Source organism: Neovison vison, chromosome X (assembly GCF_020171115.1).
Source record: "Neovison vison isolate M4711 chromosome X, ASM_NN_V1, whole genome shotgun sequence".
Classification (NCBI taxonomy): Eukaryota; Metazoa; Chordata; class Mammalia; order Carnivora; family Mustelidae; genus Neogale; species Neogale vison.
Window position 1 is genome coordinate 41,580,817 of NC_058105.1, and position 15,837 is coordinate 41,596,653.

Below are 15,837 nucleotides of genomic sequence, written 5' to 3' on the forward strand. Positions count from 1 at the left end.
ACAAATTTCTCTGAAATACATTAAAATGTAGAAGACAATAACTTCTGGCAGTATTTCTACTGGCTGGTGCCTGGTGTGGCATCTCAAAAGGAGAACTTTATAAATATCTCACCACCCTTTAGCGGAATCCTAAACTTTATAAAAATCAGTCAACCTTTTTGAAAATTACCATTAAACATAAAAGATGTCTAGTGAATATGAAGAATTCAATTCGGTTGATTCCTCATTCTTAATTATAACTAAGGGTTTAATGCTTTTACAGTACTTATATGAAAATTATTTTTAAATTGGGTGAGTCTGTTCATGCATATATTAAAAAACTTACATTGCAAAGTACCTGTGAAAGTAATTCCTACTTTTACGTATCTAAATTCCTACATTCTATTCTTTGTCTGCTGGCTCTATTCATTCAAATATAAACACCGTTAAAAAGATTGAATGAGAGGGCTGAAATAGAAGATTAAGATAAATTATAATATACTTCAAACCACTGTGGGAGTTTTCTCCATAACCTGAGACATAGGAAAAACATAGCCAAGTAATATAATGGAGAGCACTTCAGTGTTTTCCTTTTACTTGGAGACTATTTGTATTTCAAAGATATAAGGAGAAAAGACAAGTGTCTCTGCTTTCATTTTTCTATTCTGTCCTTTACCAGCTCTCTAAATAAAGGCTTGTAGCAGATTTAGGAATTGTATTTACTCTCAAAGAGGAATCATAGAGGGAGGGGAAAATACAGTCCATTTTGACGGCAATTTTTTTATTTTTCAAAATACAAAACCATGAGTTATAAAAATGAATTATTAGACATTAATTAGATCTCTGGGTAGTTGCTGGACTGAAATGATAATGCGGTAAACTCTGCTTTCTTGTTATCTGACACAATAAAGTAACTTTGATAGTAACATATTTTTTTCTAAGTTATTCAATCATATAGCTATAATGTTTGCTACACTGCTCTATTTTTAATTTTAAATTCTGTCTTCTATTCAAACATGCAGTAAGCAAAATCTATGAAATTGCAAGTCAGAGGTTGGCATTTACTTTGAATTTCTTTCCTCCCATTTATTTATTCTGTTTCATTTATGATTCACACTGGCTTGAGGTAAAATATTGTCTGAGCCCTACTAATATAGTTATAATTCTTCTAGAGTAAAGGACTGAAAAAAAATCTATCAAAGTTAAGACATTATCAAAGGTCGTACAGATAGCTAATAGACACATGAAAAGATACTCAACATCACTCATCATCAGGGAAATACAAATCAAACTACAATAAGATATCACCTCACACCTGTCAGAATGGCTAAAATTAACAACACAGGAAATAACAGATGTTGGTGAGGATTTGGTGAAAGGGGAACCCTCTTATTACTGTTGGTGGGAATGCAGTCTGGTGCAACCACTCTAGAAAATAGTATGGAGGTTCCATAAAAAGTTAAAACTAGAACTACCCTATGATCCAGAAATGGCACTACTAAGTATTTACCCAAAGAATATAAACATACTAATTCAAGGGGCTACATGCACCTCAATGTTTACAGCAGCATTATCAATAGCCAAATTATGGATATAGCCCAAGTATCCATTGACCAAGGAATGGATAAAGAAGAAGTGGTATAAACACACACACACACAGGAATATTACTCAGCCCCCCAAAATAATGAAATCTTGCCATTTGCAATGATGTAGTTGGAGCTAGAGAGTATTATGCTAAGTGAAATAATTCAGTCAGAGAAATATAAACATATGATTTCACTCATTTGTGAAATTTAAGAAAAAAAAAACATATGAACATAAGAAAGAGACAGAGGCAAACCATAAAAGAGAACAAACTGAAGGTTGCTTAACAGAAGGTGGTAGCAGGCTGGGTTAAATGGGTGATGGGCATTAAGGAGGGCAATTGTTGTAACGAGCACTGGGTGTTATATATAAGTGATGAATCACTAAATTCTCTTCCTGAAACTAATATTACACTATATGTTAACTAGAGTTTAGATAAGAACTTGAAACATTACAAAAGAGACATTATTGAAAGAACTTTCTCTACAAATCCACAAGATTATTTAAAAAACAAGAACATACAGAAATATGTCCTGTAATACCTCATTAGTTATTAAATGCTACACACCATCTTAAAGTAAAAATACTAAACTCATTTTTTTTAAAGATTTATTTCTTTATTTGACAGAGAGAGAGATAGCAAGAGAGGGAACACAAGCAGGGGGAATGGGAGAGGGAGAAGCAGGCTTCCCACTGAGCAGTGAACCCGATGTGGGGCTTGATCTCAGGCTTCTGTGATCAGGACCCAAGCTGAAGGCAGATGCCTAACAACTGAGCCACCCAGACATCCCACTAAGCTCAAATTTTTAAATAATCATAACCTAGTCCAATTTTATGTTTTATTCAAGTTAAAAAGAAAAACAGTAAAAAGGGAAGGAAGTGCAAATTCAAACACCAAACTACCCTGAGTGAAAATAAATCAGTAAAAAAAAAGGAACATATTAGCTACTATAAATATATATTTTTATTTGTTTTATAATGATGTGGTAATAAGTGTTTTACATCTATGATTTTTCACAAGTTTGATGCATTGATAAAAAATATATTCTTTTAAAAACAACTCAGTTTTAAGAAACCAAACTTACCCCACAAAGAACCGCAACAAATCTCAGAAGTGAATTCCTTCTCATACATGTGGATTAGTGGTTTTTTACATGCAGGAGACACATATAGTGGGTTAACATTGACTTCAGAGGGTCTTTTAGGTGGTTTCTCAGGTGCTTCCACCAATCCAGCATACACTGTGAAGAAGTAAGGGGAAGATACTCAGAGAAATTACTAGTGTATATACCATATGTACTTGAATGTTTCCACAAATAAGAGACAGCCCAGAAAAGTTTCTTTTCCTTTACTGTATTTTATTTTTACTGGAGGTATCGTTTCTGTAACTCCTAAACCATCAAATAACACAAATCATGATGGTTAAAATCTATTTCTGAATATGAATATATTTCAAGTTACTGTGATAAGATTACAGAAGAGAATCCAGATTAGATATTCAATTACTCAATTCTAGTTTAAATTCAGGTGCCATAAAGCCTCAGTGAAGAGCATACTTTTTAAAGCATGTATCCATCTGAATTTATGTTAATTAAATATCAGAATGATTTCATTCTTTTCAGACCATGAACCAGTGGTCAAACACTGTAATGTGTGAACGGACTGCAGCATTTGGAGATTATATTAAATGCACTTACAGATGGCGCTGGCAAAGTCAGCATTTGCTGCTTTCCCAGAAGCATTGGAAGAAGAGTGGCTGGCAGAAAAACCTGATTGTGTTGATGCTTCTGATATGTCCATGCTGTTATTCTCATCATCAGGTGCTGCTAATGCAGCACCTGAGGCAATGGCATTTGAGGCCTCGCTTCTACCACCAGCCTCCTAAAAGAAGATCGAAAATCAATTTTGACTTCATTCAGTGATTAGCTGTGAAAGAAATACAATATGCCTAGAGGTCATTTGAAAAACAGAATGCAAAATTTTAGCATCTATAATTCTGCATCCTTTGAAAATCCACATTTATCAGATGAATTCATCAATGTTATCAGAAGAGAGAGAACTAACCTATATTGAAACAACTGATGTCAAAGGAAAAATTCAAGGAGCTTAAAATCCCAAGATGTGCAATTTGGGGCCTAATGTTAGTGGAATTTTTATTATATACTAGGCATACTGCTAGTTATTTTATTTACATAAAATTGAAAATCCTTAACAACAACCTAAAAAGTAAGTGTAATTATCTCCATTTTACTTATAAGGAAACAAAAGCTTAGCAAAGTTAAATAATTTATTTAAATCATAAAGATAAAGTAGGGGAACCAGAGTTTGAAGCCAAAGTCTGATTTCAAATGCTATGCTACACTATGCTAAACAGCCACTTGAAAAGATAAAAAACCATCAGAGTTGGGGGTATCAATTTTACTTTGTCAAATGACAAAGCTAATGATGGAAAAATCAAGCAACACAAATTTAAGGGTGTGACTCTGCCTCACTGAAAATCTAGCTGGCTTCCATTAACTTACATAGAAGAAACTCAAGGATAAAAGCCACAAAATTTAACAGAATTTACGTGGGATGCCATATCTTGTGGAAAAACATACCAACTGTTATTGGTGAGACTGTCTGTTGATAAGCATTTATTTGCATCTAAACAGTGATTCTTTGCATTGAGAGAACTGTGCTGCCCTGTCAAAGACTTGTTTTTATGAACTTTCCAACCACAAAAGTGTTGTATGGTAACATGTCCTTTCAAATTAAAGTGAGAGGAATGTCTACTCACTCCCTAAATATCAAAAACATTCCTTGCAATCACTGGAGATAACTGGGGGAGGTATGAAGACTGTGATGGGACATCCAGATTTAAAGTCTTTAAGATAGGTAAGTAGGTAGGGAGGGTGGGAGCGGGAGAAAGAGAGAGAGAGAGACTTTCCCACTCATACTGCTTTCCCATTGGAAACTATTTAGGACGTTTCCTTCCTTCATTGATTTCTTCCATAATTATTGTGTCTATCATAAACCAAGTCCTAGGTTGGGTCCTGGGATTGGGTGAGTGGGTAAAGTAATCAATAAAAGATTAAACATAGTTCCTGTCTTTTTTTTCACATTTTAAAAAAATATTTTATTTATTTATTTGACAGAAAGGGAGATCACAAGTAGACAGAGAGGCAGGCAGAGAGAGCCGGGGGAAGCAGGTTCCCTGCCAAGCAGAGAGCCTGATGTGGGGCTTGATCCCAGGACCCTGAGATAATGACCTGAGCCAAAGGCAAAGGCTTAACCCACTGAGCCACCCAGGTGCTCCTAGTGCCTGCCTTTTAAGAGTTCACAATCTAGTATGATAGAAAAACAAGTCAACAACCAAATACTATGTCACAAGTACTAAAATGAAACTATAGGCAAAATGCTCAATAATGGAGGAGAATATAATTCCATCTTGAAAAATCAAAGATGATATATGAGTTGGATCATGAGAATGACTAATTAAACAAGCAGAGAATACAAGAAGGGACAGCCTTATAGACAGAGGGAACAGCTTATACAAGGGCACTAATTCATGAAGGAACTTGGCATCTTGTAAGCCAGTTTGTGTTGATAGGTAGCAGGCTGGTAAAGTAAATTGCAATATTTCCTCTGTCCAGAATCTCACCTGTGTTTTCAGATATCCAAATACTCCCTATTAGTCAAGAATTAGTTCAAATATCATATGCTCTAGGAAATATTCTTTGTGATCATTCCTATTGATCTAGCACCTGTGAAACTATTTGAGTATTTTTTTAGAAAAATTTTTAATTGTGTTCAGTTAGCCAACATATAGTACATCATTAGTTTTTGATGTAGTGTTCAATGATGCATTAGTTGCATATAACACCAAGTACTCATCACCACACATACCCTCCTTAATACCCATCACCTGGTTACCACCCCCCTCCCTTCTGTAACCGTCATTTTGGTTCCCAGAGTCCAGAGTCTCTCATGGTTCGTCTCCATCTCTGATCTCTTCCCATTCAGTTTTCCCTCCCTTCCCCTATGGTCCTCCACGATATTCCTTATGTTTCACATGTGAGTGAAACCATATGATAATTGTCTTTCTCTGCTTGACTTATTTCACTTTACATAATCTCCTCCAGTTCCATCCATGTTGAAGCAAATCATGGGTATTCATCCTTTCTGATGGCTGAGTAATATTCCAATGTAAATATGACCACATCTTTATTCATTCATCTGTTGAAGGGCATCTTGACTCCTTCCACAGTTTAGATATAAGCAAGATGTAAGAAATAGACTTCAGGGTAACAATCATGAAGTTAATAGCTAGGCCTGAAAAAAGCATCAGTGACAATATAAAATCTCTAAGGGCAGAAATGAGATCAAATCAGGCCATACTTAAAAATGCTATGAATGAGACACAGTCTAAACTGGATACTATTTGAGTATTTTAAGCACATTTATAAAGTCAGTAATGTTTTTTGAATGATAAAATCATTGCCTAACACAATATGTTACTTACATTTTAACTGTATGTGTTAATAGTTCCTCAAAAAGTGAAAATAGAATCTAACAATGGCAGTCTGGCAATTCTACATTTAGGTATTCCACTCCTGGGTAAATAGCTCAAATAATGGAAAACAGGCAATCTATAACACATAGTTATATACCGATATATAGCAACAGTATTCATGATAGCCAAAGGGCGAAAACAACCCAAGTGCCCATCAACAGATGAATGGATAAACAAAATGTGATATATTCATACAATAAAATATTATTCAGCGTTAAAAAGGAAGAAAATTCTGATACTTGCTACAACATGGTTGAACCTTGAAAATATTATGCTATGTGACACAAAAGGACAAATATTGTATGATCTGGATATATAAGGTTCTTAGAAAGTAGAACAGAGGTTACTTGGGACTGGTAGGAGGGCCAATAGGGAGTTAATTATTTAGTTGTTTAGGATGATGAAAAAGCTCTAGAAGTGAGTAGTAATAATGGTTGTACAACATTGTGAATGTACTTAATGCCACTGAATTGTACACTTAAAGTAGTAAAGATGGAAAATTTTGTTATGTTAATTTTACAATGATAACTTCCCAGAAAAATAAATTGTATATGTTAAGAGACACTACCTCAAATGTGTAATCTGAATAATAAAGGTGAACAAAAAATGTATTTTTGTCCCTGGAAATAAATAGGAACCATCCAAATGAGAAGAAGTTAAAATCTACAGCTATAAATTAAAATGGTTAAGGCTTTGGTTAAGGGTTAAAAATATATTTGAAATGACTGGAAATGTGACATATCACATGAAAAAAATAAATTTACAAAGAGAGGAATTCATTGTCCTTTTCATTTTTTTTCTCCTTTTCAAATGGTGCATTACCTCCTGTTGATGTTCAAAGTCGTGGGATGTTGGTCTCTCCAATCCTTGACTATCTGTCTCTGACAAATTTTCTCCTCCACTGAGTTCAAGGGCTCCACTTTCTTCCTTGGTACCACTGATTCCCTTACCTCCATTAACTTCCTTAACTCTTCTTCCATTGCCTATATTGGCTCCAAGTTCTTCATGGTCTCTAATGGCTACACTGCCCCCACTGGCTACATTTTCTCCATGGCCTCTACTGACTCTCTGACTTCCATAGCTGCAGCAGGTCTCTTCTCCACCATCACTTCCATCTCTACCATCTTGCTTGCAGCTTCCATCTCTGTCATAGCTTGTTCTGATAACAAGATCCAATTAATGATAGAAAGCCACTGAACAAAAATACATTTGAAAGTCAGCAAATAAAACAGAATTAGGATGTATCTGATACATATGTACTATCTCTAGGCATGTTTTTGCTCTATGTGAACACTATTGGTATGATATGGACAAGAAAAATACCCCTATATCTTGTCAATCTTAAATACTGAATTAACACCATAGCCGCCATCAATTTCCTGACTGCACATGGATTGCAGATGGAAGAGAGCTTGCATATTTTATTAGGAACATGTGTTAGGCTAGCAGCAAAAACATGTTTTATTTTGGGGTGGTTGCTTAAATAATAGACTACATGCATTTGCAACTTCACAGCCACATAAATGATTAAGCCCCTATTTCTGGCACAACCACAATATAATTGAATACTTATTTTTTGCAATTTATTTAATTTCTGTTAATTTTAACATGGGCCTTGATTTTCTAACATGTGTATTAACTACTTTGCTAAAGAATCCCATTTATTTTTCTATTACTACCACCAGGAAATTCAGTAATATAGATCTCATTAAGATAAGATAGTCATTTATTTAGTTGCTGAAACAGCAACCTTACCAAATGTCACAATGATTTTTTGCATTAAAGACAACATATCGAGGTACCTATGATAATCCTAAAAGCAAATTTATTTGACAATGAAATTCCTGGTAGATTTTTTTAATTGACAAAAAAGAAAAAAATGTTGAATAATTTGTAGTCAGTTCTGCCATGTATATCTACCTAATAACATTTGAAGATTAACAAAACAATATATGGATTTCAATATTATAAAGTAAACAATTCTCCCACTGTTAATCATTTTTCTACAAATGTAAACATTTACTATATTAAGTAATCTTCTTTGAGAACATTTTGAATATAAACCATGTACATACAAATAAGAATATACTGGCCTGTTTAGAGCATGAGATAGAAACTATATATATATGGCAAACAACTGGTGGCATTCCAAAAATATCACTTCACTAAATATTACCACTTCTGGCAGTTGCTATGTAAGAAGATAAAATTGACTAAGTACTGAATTTAGTTATAGCAGTTTGCAGAATTCCAAAAATAATTCTGTTAGTACATTTCAGCCTAAAATTATCAAGTGAAAAATAAAGGTTACAATTTATTTTTCTCAGCAAATTTGAAGATTTTGTATGCAAATATCAGGGCTTCCTCTTACAGCTATTAAGTGGCACACTATTTGTCACCTCGTTTCATATACTCACTGTGGTTTTAGAGGGTAAGATCATTCAGTAACATTAATTTTAATAGAAAAATGAATAAATGGCAGTTATAAGTAACTTCATACTTGAATACTAATAAAATATAGTATACAAAAATTCAAAATTGTTTTGCATTAAAATAATTTAAAATCTATTATTGAAAATCAACCATTTATGAATATGCAAGTATAAATCATTCATCCTCTTGGTAATAAAATCTGAAAGTAAAACAAAGGTGCAAACAGTTCTGAAATTTCAAAACTTTGGTAGTGCAAATAATGAAGAAAAACCAACCTTGGCCAACAAGGGGCATCATCATGATTATTGGCTTTGTCATCTATAGTTCCATCATCGTCATTATCTTCATAGTCTTCACCAACATCATTCGCCGGATCAACCTTGTTATCCAAGTCAGCATTGCCATTTTCATGATCATAGGTATCCTCGTATACATCATTAGAATCAGCATCATCACCATCAGTATCAGCACCAGTATCATAGAGTTCAACATAATCACCATCCTCTTCGGGTGGCTGAATGACAGGTGCAGGAGTTAACCAATCATTCCGGAAGATTTCAGAGAGTGCATTATAGCCTACCCATTCATTTGTCAAGTAAACAGGGGGTGATATTTTTCCTACTTTAAATCCATCTGGAACCTGTGTGCACAAGAAAGGTTAATGTAGTCTCAGTAGCCTTTCATTTCCTTCTAAATTGGAAAGTTTCCAAGCTGAAAATATTTTAAAATATGTTTTCAATTGAAGTGAAGATTTTTACTCACTAGATAAAGAAACATTTTTGTGAGGATGAGATGTCAAGACCCAAACTTCAGGCTATGATCATTAGTGGACTTTCTGGCTCACACAGGGCAAAATTTACTCTTTTTTATTACCCCTACTTCTCTGCTGAGGAGTAGACATTTCATTTTGGTGACAGAGAATATAACAGATTATTTGGTGTCCTATAGAAGATATAGTTACTTTTTTCTTTTGTTTTATTCTCTGATATTAGGATTAACACATAGTCTTAAAATTGATATGTTAATTTTCCAGCTTAGTTTTGTACATAAGTTGTCTTGAAGTAGATCAAACACTTCTAATAAACAAATTAATATAAAGCTACCTTTATAAGTGTCATATAATCAACCTTTAGGCAATCTGAAAGAGATTGTGTATATGGTAGGGTAGGAGTAATTACAAAATTAAATGAAATGACCTGAAATCATAGGGCAAAAACAATTGGAAGAATGTTATATGCTATCAGAGGGCATTTTATTTCTCCCAAAATGTTTTTTTTATGCATTGTGTTATCATCCAAGAAATTATATTAGATGAAAAGGGAACATCTAGCTTCTACTCCTTGATTTAAGATTAGCTTCTACAAAGACCTTTTTATCACTCCTCTGAATATATTCTGATAAAAGAATGTTAATATAAAATATTTTATGATCAACTAAATGTTTCTCAACTTCAAATGTAATTTCTAGATTTCATATTCTGCATACTCACATAACAACATAAATCTATCTTTGAAAGATTAATTAAAAAACTGAACACTCTGACCTTTCCCTCAAGTGAAGATGAAAATACATTGAAAAACATTTTTAAAAAACAGATAAATGTGTTAAGAGTTAAGATGAAAACCTACGTGGACATCAACCAGCAACTTCTGATCGATAGTGGAATAAGGTGGTGATGACTGGGACCTCCTCCAGGTCACAGGACTCTCTTCCTCAGAAGAAGAGTCTGTGGAATGACAAGAAGATATTAATAACAGCGATGATTGCAGCCATTCCCTTCACTTTTATAGTGTACAGTTTTAATAACTTGGTATTTTTTCCTGTTGCCTTTTTCCATTCAGGAAATATCATCTAATAAATCCTCATTCGGCCAGGATCCTAGATTCTGTTTGTGGGGGGAGTGACAGGCTCAAGGTTTTGTTTTCTGTAGATCTATATGGCTTTTCTGTTTTCAATATTAAGTGTATACTTGTTAAATATTTCTCTCTATCTGTGTGAGAAGATACCCAGTAAGACTGGTAGACAGTTGCATTTAAAATAATAATAATAATAATATGTACCAAGAATAGGAAGAGCTAGGTGAGATCACTGGTCTCCCATATTAACCAGTAGAAAAAGAGCCCGAAAGTGTATTAGAAGATGATAGATTAGACAAAATTCTCAAGAGGAGATTTGACCCTGCAATCTTAATCCCTCAATTTCCACTCAATGATATATCTTGAAGTATTTAAATAGAGTTGAAAAGCAAACAACTGAAAAGAGACAAAACTTAACCCTTTTTATAAAGCTAGGAATCTTTCTATAGTGATGTTGTGCACTAGAACTTTTTGCAGTAATAGAAATGTTCTGTATCTGCATGTCTAATACAGTTGCCAGTAGTCACACATGGCTAGTGAGCATTTGCAATATTGCCAGTGGGGCTGAGGGGTTGACACTTTAAGTTTAGTTTTAATTTGGTTAGTTGTCATAATGTGTAGCTTGATTCCATAGTGTAAATGTTTCCATTTAAAATGCAAATTTAGGGACCCATAGCTGCTCAGTTGATAGAACATACAACTCTTGGTTCTTGGGGTTGTGAGTACAAGCACCACACTGGGTGTAGAGATTAGTTAAATATTTTAAAAAATCTTTAAAAAATGCAAATGTATCTGGATTAGAAGGATGGATTTTTTAATATTAAGATTTATGGTACAGTAAGTAACACCTGTGGTTAAAATTCAGTGATAATATTTTGGGTCAGAAATTAGTAAATCTGGCTGATTATACATAGAAAAAGCTTCACCAATGGGTACTTACATCCTTGCTTATTTTTTTATGTGCTTGGATTTTAAAGATAAATAGTCCTATCCTTTTTTTTTTATTTGCAGCCTTGCTATATATAGCCAAGGTGTGGACCTTGCAATCCAAAAATCATGTATATACATACACTGCTATCTTTTGAGTATATTATCTAGAACACATCCTAAAATTTGTGTCTGCAACTTCTGGCATTGCGCTTTTATGATTTATTATCTTTCTTCAGAAAACCATTTTCCCTCAAGTCCCTGTGTGTGTTGTTAGGCTAAATAAGTTTGGGTGAGTGTTTGAGATTTTAAGGCAAATTTGTAGTAAGGTGTTCTGATTTCCTGAATAATAAAATATGTAATCAAATGGGAACTTCAAATGGCCTAGGTAGCACAAATAATAAAATAATAGAATTTTAGAGCTGAAAAGAACTTCAGCTATTATCTATCTACACAGAATCTATCCCCTTCTCACCCCCTCCCAACCAATGTTCATGACTGCTTTGGAAACCAATCTAAAATTTCCTTATTTCAGAAAAGGCAGTATGAATAAACCTTACATTTTTAGGTGTTTGCCCACTATTAGTAAAATTAGTCCTAGCCAAACCAGAAAGGTTCTGGGAAAAATATTCTTAAAGTTACTTTTGTTTCAGGTTTATTTTATTTCTCACAAGATAATATTTCTGTATAAGAGGACACCATTAAAATATTTCTACCATTATCTGAGTCTCCCAAGAAGAATGTGGGTTTTAAGTTCAGGTCTTTGAAATATTTGATTTTGATAGAGTACACCTATATATCTTTTTATTATTAACATTTTAATAAAATCTGTGTTCTACATTTTTACAGATGACTTGAGAACTCATTCAGGCATTTTGCCCTTGCTGAACTTACTTGGATTGCTTAAAAATACACAATGCCAGATTTTATAATTTAAAACCTAACTTTTGGCTCTGTTTATTTCAATATTTCAAAAATCTATTATTCATTTAAACTCTCAAAAGCACATCATAAGATAAAACACTTATTTTGAAATTCAATCACAAATTGTGAAGTTATTTTCTATGGTTTTAAAACTTTTTCATGCATTTGAGTAAAAACATCAATTTGTAACATTTAAGGATGTTTATGAGATGCTGTATATATCTTACTTTGGGGAGGTGAAATAAATGGATAAAACACATGCCCACAACTTCTCTATCTAATACTTCAATAGCTAAAGGCTTGCCTATAAATTTTAGCCTGTTAGTCCTCTCTCAAGTTCCTTTCCCATATTTTTCAAACATGGTACAGAAATCAAAGTTGACATCCACTTCCAGACACATTCCTAACTACTACACAACTTAAAGAGAAAAACTTTAGAAAAATTATTTTCCATTTCTAAAGGTCACCACTGACCACCCAGTTGTCAAATTCAGTGGCCTCTTGGTCTTAATTCTATGTGGCTTCCCTAACACTTTTGAGGCATTACTTCTTGCAGTTCTTTCTTCACTTCTGAAATATAAACTGTTAAACATTAGCTTTGTGTTTTGACTGTTTAAACTCTGTGCTTTACATTACCTGATGCTGCTGGACAGTTTTGAAGATTTTGCGAACTTCTTTGTCTGATGTCAATGGGCTTCTGAGATTGTTCCAAAACAGACTGCTGAGGAACACTACATGAAAAGACAAAAAACCATATGCCATGTCTCAGTACTCACAAAGGGAATATACAGCTCAAAATCAAGACCAACAAAGAATTTGAGGTATATGGGTATATATCAAACTAAAAAGAATTAGAGCTTAAGAAATATTTCAAATTCCCATTTTTCCTCAAATGTGCTATTTTATCTAGAACAGATAAATAATCTCCAAAATATAAAAAAATGTTTCCATATAGTATACATTTCCTTCACATATCATATTAATTTCTAAAAATTCAATAAACTTACTTTCCAGTAATATTCAGACATTATATACCTAGTAACGCAGTGATAAATATAATGGTCTATGTGAGGATTTTAACAATATAAGAAGCTGTTACTGTTATGTCAAATATTCCACTATTATCATCCTGATTTGGCCTTTACATTTTTAAGTGTCCTGTTCCTGATTTAGATAGATGGATGGACATAAATATAGGAAACTTTGTTTTTAATATTCAAATTCAGGGAATATTTAGAAAGGATTTTTGGACCTGTGCTGTTAAATTTTATGTCACTTTGGAATTTCTATATAGAAAAGGCTTTGGTTATTGATCTCAGCCTAGTACAGACAAGAGTCTTTTCTATGACCCTAAATTTCAGAAAGACTCAATATATTTGTTATTCATAAATTCAAAAATCTTTTTCTAATGGGAAGAGCCAATTCCAGTTTAAAAGCAATATTAATTTTTATGTATTGGATTTTGTTAAAGACATATCCCATGATTCCGAAAAGATAAAAAAATTAAGCTGTTTTCTCCCTTTGTGGTCAGAAGGACCATGACAACTTATTCACTGAAGGCAGAGAAAACAAAAGTTCCTAATCTTGTTCTCTAATTTTCCAAGATTTCTGCACACAAGTTAAGACTAAGGACATAAATATATGGGATTTTAAATAATAATGAGGTAGTAATGTATATGCTACATATTCAATCTGACCATACAGTCCAGTGTCTTGAATATAGCAGGTGCTCAATAAATATTTAGCAAATGACTGAGTGAATGAATATAGGCTAAGTTCTGTCCATTATAATCTGGAGTTGGAAGGAGTATAATTTTCAAGGAAAATCTACATTAAAATTTAGCTTTCAGGGGCACCTGGGTGCTACAGTCAGTTAAGCATCCAACTCTTGGTTTTGGCCCAGGTTGTGATCTCAGTGTTGTGAGACCTAGCCCCATGTCAGGCTCTGTGCTCAGCATGGAGTCTGCTTCAGATTCTCCCTTTCCCTCTGCCTCTCTTGCTCGTGCTCTTTCTCTCTCTCTAAAATAAATAAATCTTAAATAAATAAACAAGTAAATAAACAACTTTATTTAGCTTTCAAATATAATGCTTTCCACATGACATCCAAAATATGAAATATGATCTTCAAAAATTACTGAACATCACCAATATTATAGAGATAAAAATATAGTTACCAATATAAAATATCATTGCTATAATACTGAGTTTTAGATTTGATTTTCTCCATAAGTCATTTTAAGCTTGCCCATTCCATGGCATTAATTTCTGAAGGAATTATGTGTGTATTTTAACATGTAGCACATATACATGGTATTAATGACATATTACATGACAAAATATATAATTGAAGTACATACATATAAAGTTTCACATCTTTTTATTTTAAAGTACCAATTGAAAGCTGTCAAATAATTCATTGACATGTCTTTCATTAAATTGTGGGTCTTATCAGATAATTATTAAACTAAATGACACTGAGACTACAGTATATCCAAATATGAAATATCTAATTAATGAATTACTGCAGTTAAGGTTTTAAATACAAGATGAAGATATCGCTAGTGACAATGTTTTCATTAATATTTTTTAGTTTTGAATTTACATAAAACTTATTATCAAATAAATATGCTTTAATTTTCCATGTGATAGTAAATAGTGAGTAATTGGAATATAGAAATCAGAGACACATACTTTGAAGAGATCTTGACACGGTGTTCACAATCCTGATTGTAAGTCTTTGAAGTAGATCTTTCTTGGACCTTAAAGACAATGAAATACTTTGGTAAAATTTTTTATTGTAAATTCCTTTGAGTTATTAATTAATGGGAAAATGCTTTTCTTCATATAAAGATAGTTGACTAAAAATCCAACTTATGAAATCTGATTTTCATAATTAGATTATATTTTCATAATTACTTATAGTATAACATTAGAACTGCTTAACCATAATTTCTCATGGCATCCTTGAATTTTAGTATAGTAACAGATTCTGGAGATTATATAATCAAACACTCTAATTTTATTTTTGAGGAATCTGTACCTCAGAAAGGAAAAATCAACTCCCTAAGAATTTTACATAAATTAAAGAATATCTATAATCAGAATGTAGGTCCCTCAACTGCTAATTTAATGTTCTTTTTATGTTTTCATATTACTTTTATATCAAGTCCAAATTTATCACTCAGAATTTAAGCTCAAACTTCTCACTCACTCACACTTTTAAGGTAACTCTAGATTTTCAAAAGTTATAACACACATAAACACATCAATAAAATGTCTTAAGTGTCAAAAGTGTCCCACCTTCAAGTAAGTATGTTGTTTTCGCTTTACAATTGGACTGTAATGTCATAGTGTTCTAATACTTTTTCAATTTTAAATGATTTTGGTTTCTATTAATTGTTCGTTCATCTAATATAGTAAATACTTGAGAAAGAGCAAATAAAATGAGCCAGCATCCATCACTAAGGCAGATTTAATTTCTGGCAACATTAGTAGATAGGACCATGTAGTAATCCCTCACCTCATTTAGTTTTATATCGTTAGGTTTCTACTTAAAATAGTTTTTAGCTAACCCAAAA

General features: G+C 32.9%; 1 protein-coding gene across 4 annotated transcripts in view; it reads right to left on the bottom strand.

Moving 5' to 3' along the window:
• NRK (Nik related kinase) overlaps positions 1 to 15,837 on the bottom strand; it is a 133,036-nt gene that overhangs the window by 18,806 nt on the left and 98,393 nt on the right. For 3 of the 4 annotated variants that reach the window (XM_044235533.1, XM_044235531.1, XM_044235530.1), the window contains 7 exons: positions 14,951 to 15,018; positions 12,896 to 12,990; positions 10,181 to 10,278; positions 8,828 to 9,192; positions 6,942 to 7,278; positions 3,262 to 3,445; positions 2,650 to 2,805 (listed from right to left, as the gene is read on the bottom strand). In XM_044235533.1, the coding sequence (XP_044091468.1) occupies positions 2,650 to 2,805; positions 3,262 to 3,445; positions 6,942 to 7,278; positions 8,828 to 9,192; positions 10,181 to 10,278; positions 12,896 to 12,990; positions 14,951 to 15,018 (1,303 nt within the window). The remainder of the gene's footprint in view (positions 1 to 2,649; positions 2,806 to 3,261; positions 3,446 to 6,941; positions 7,279 to 8,827; positions 9,193 to 10,180; positions 10,279 to 12,895; positions 12,991 to 14,950; positions 15,019 to 15,837) is intronic. The other variant, XM_044235532.1, reaches the window with a different exon arrangement.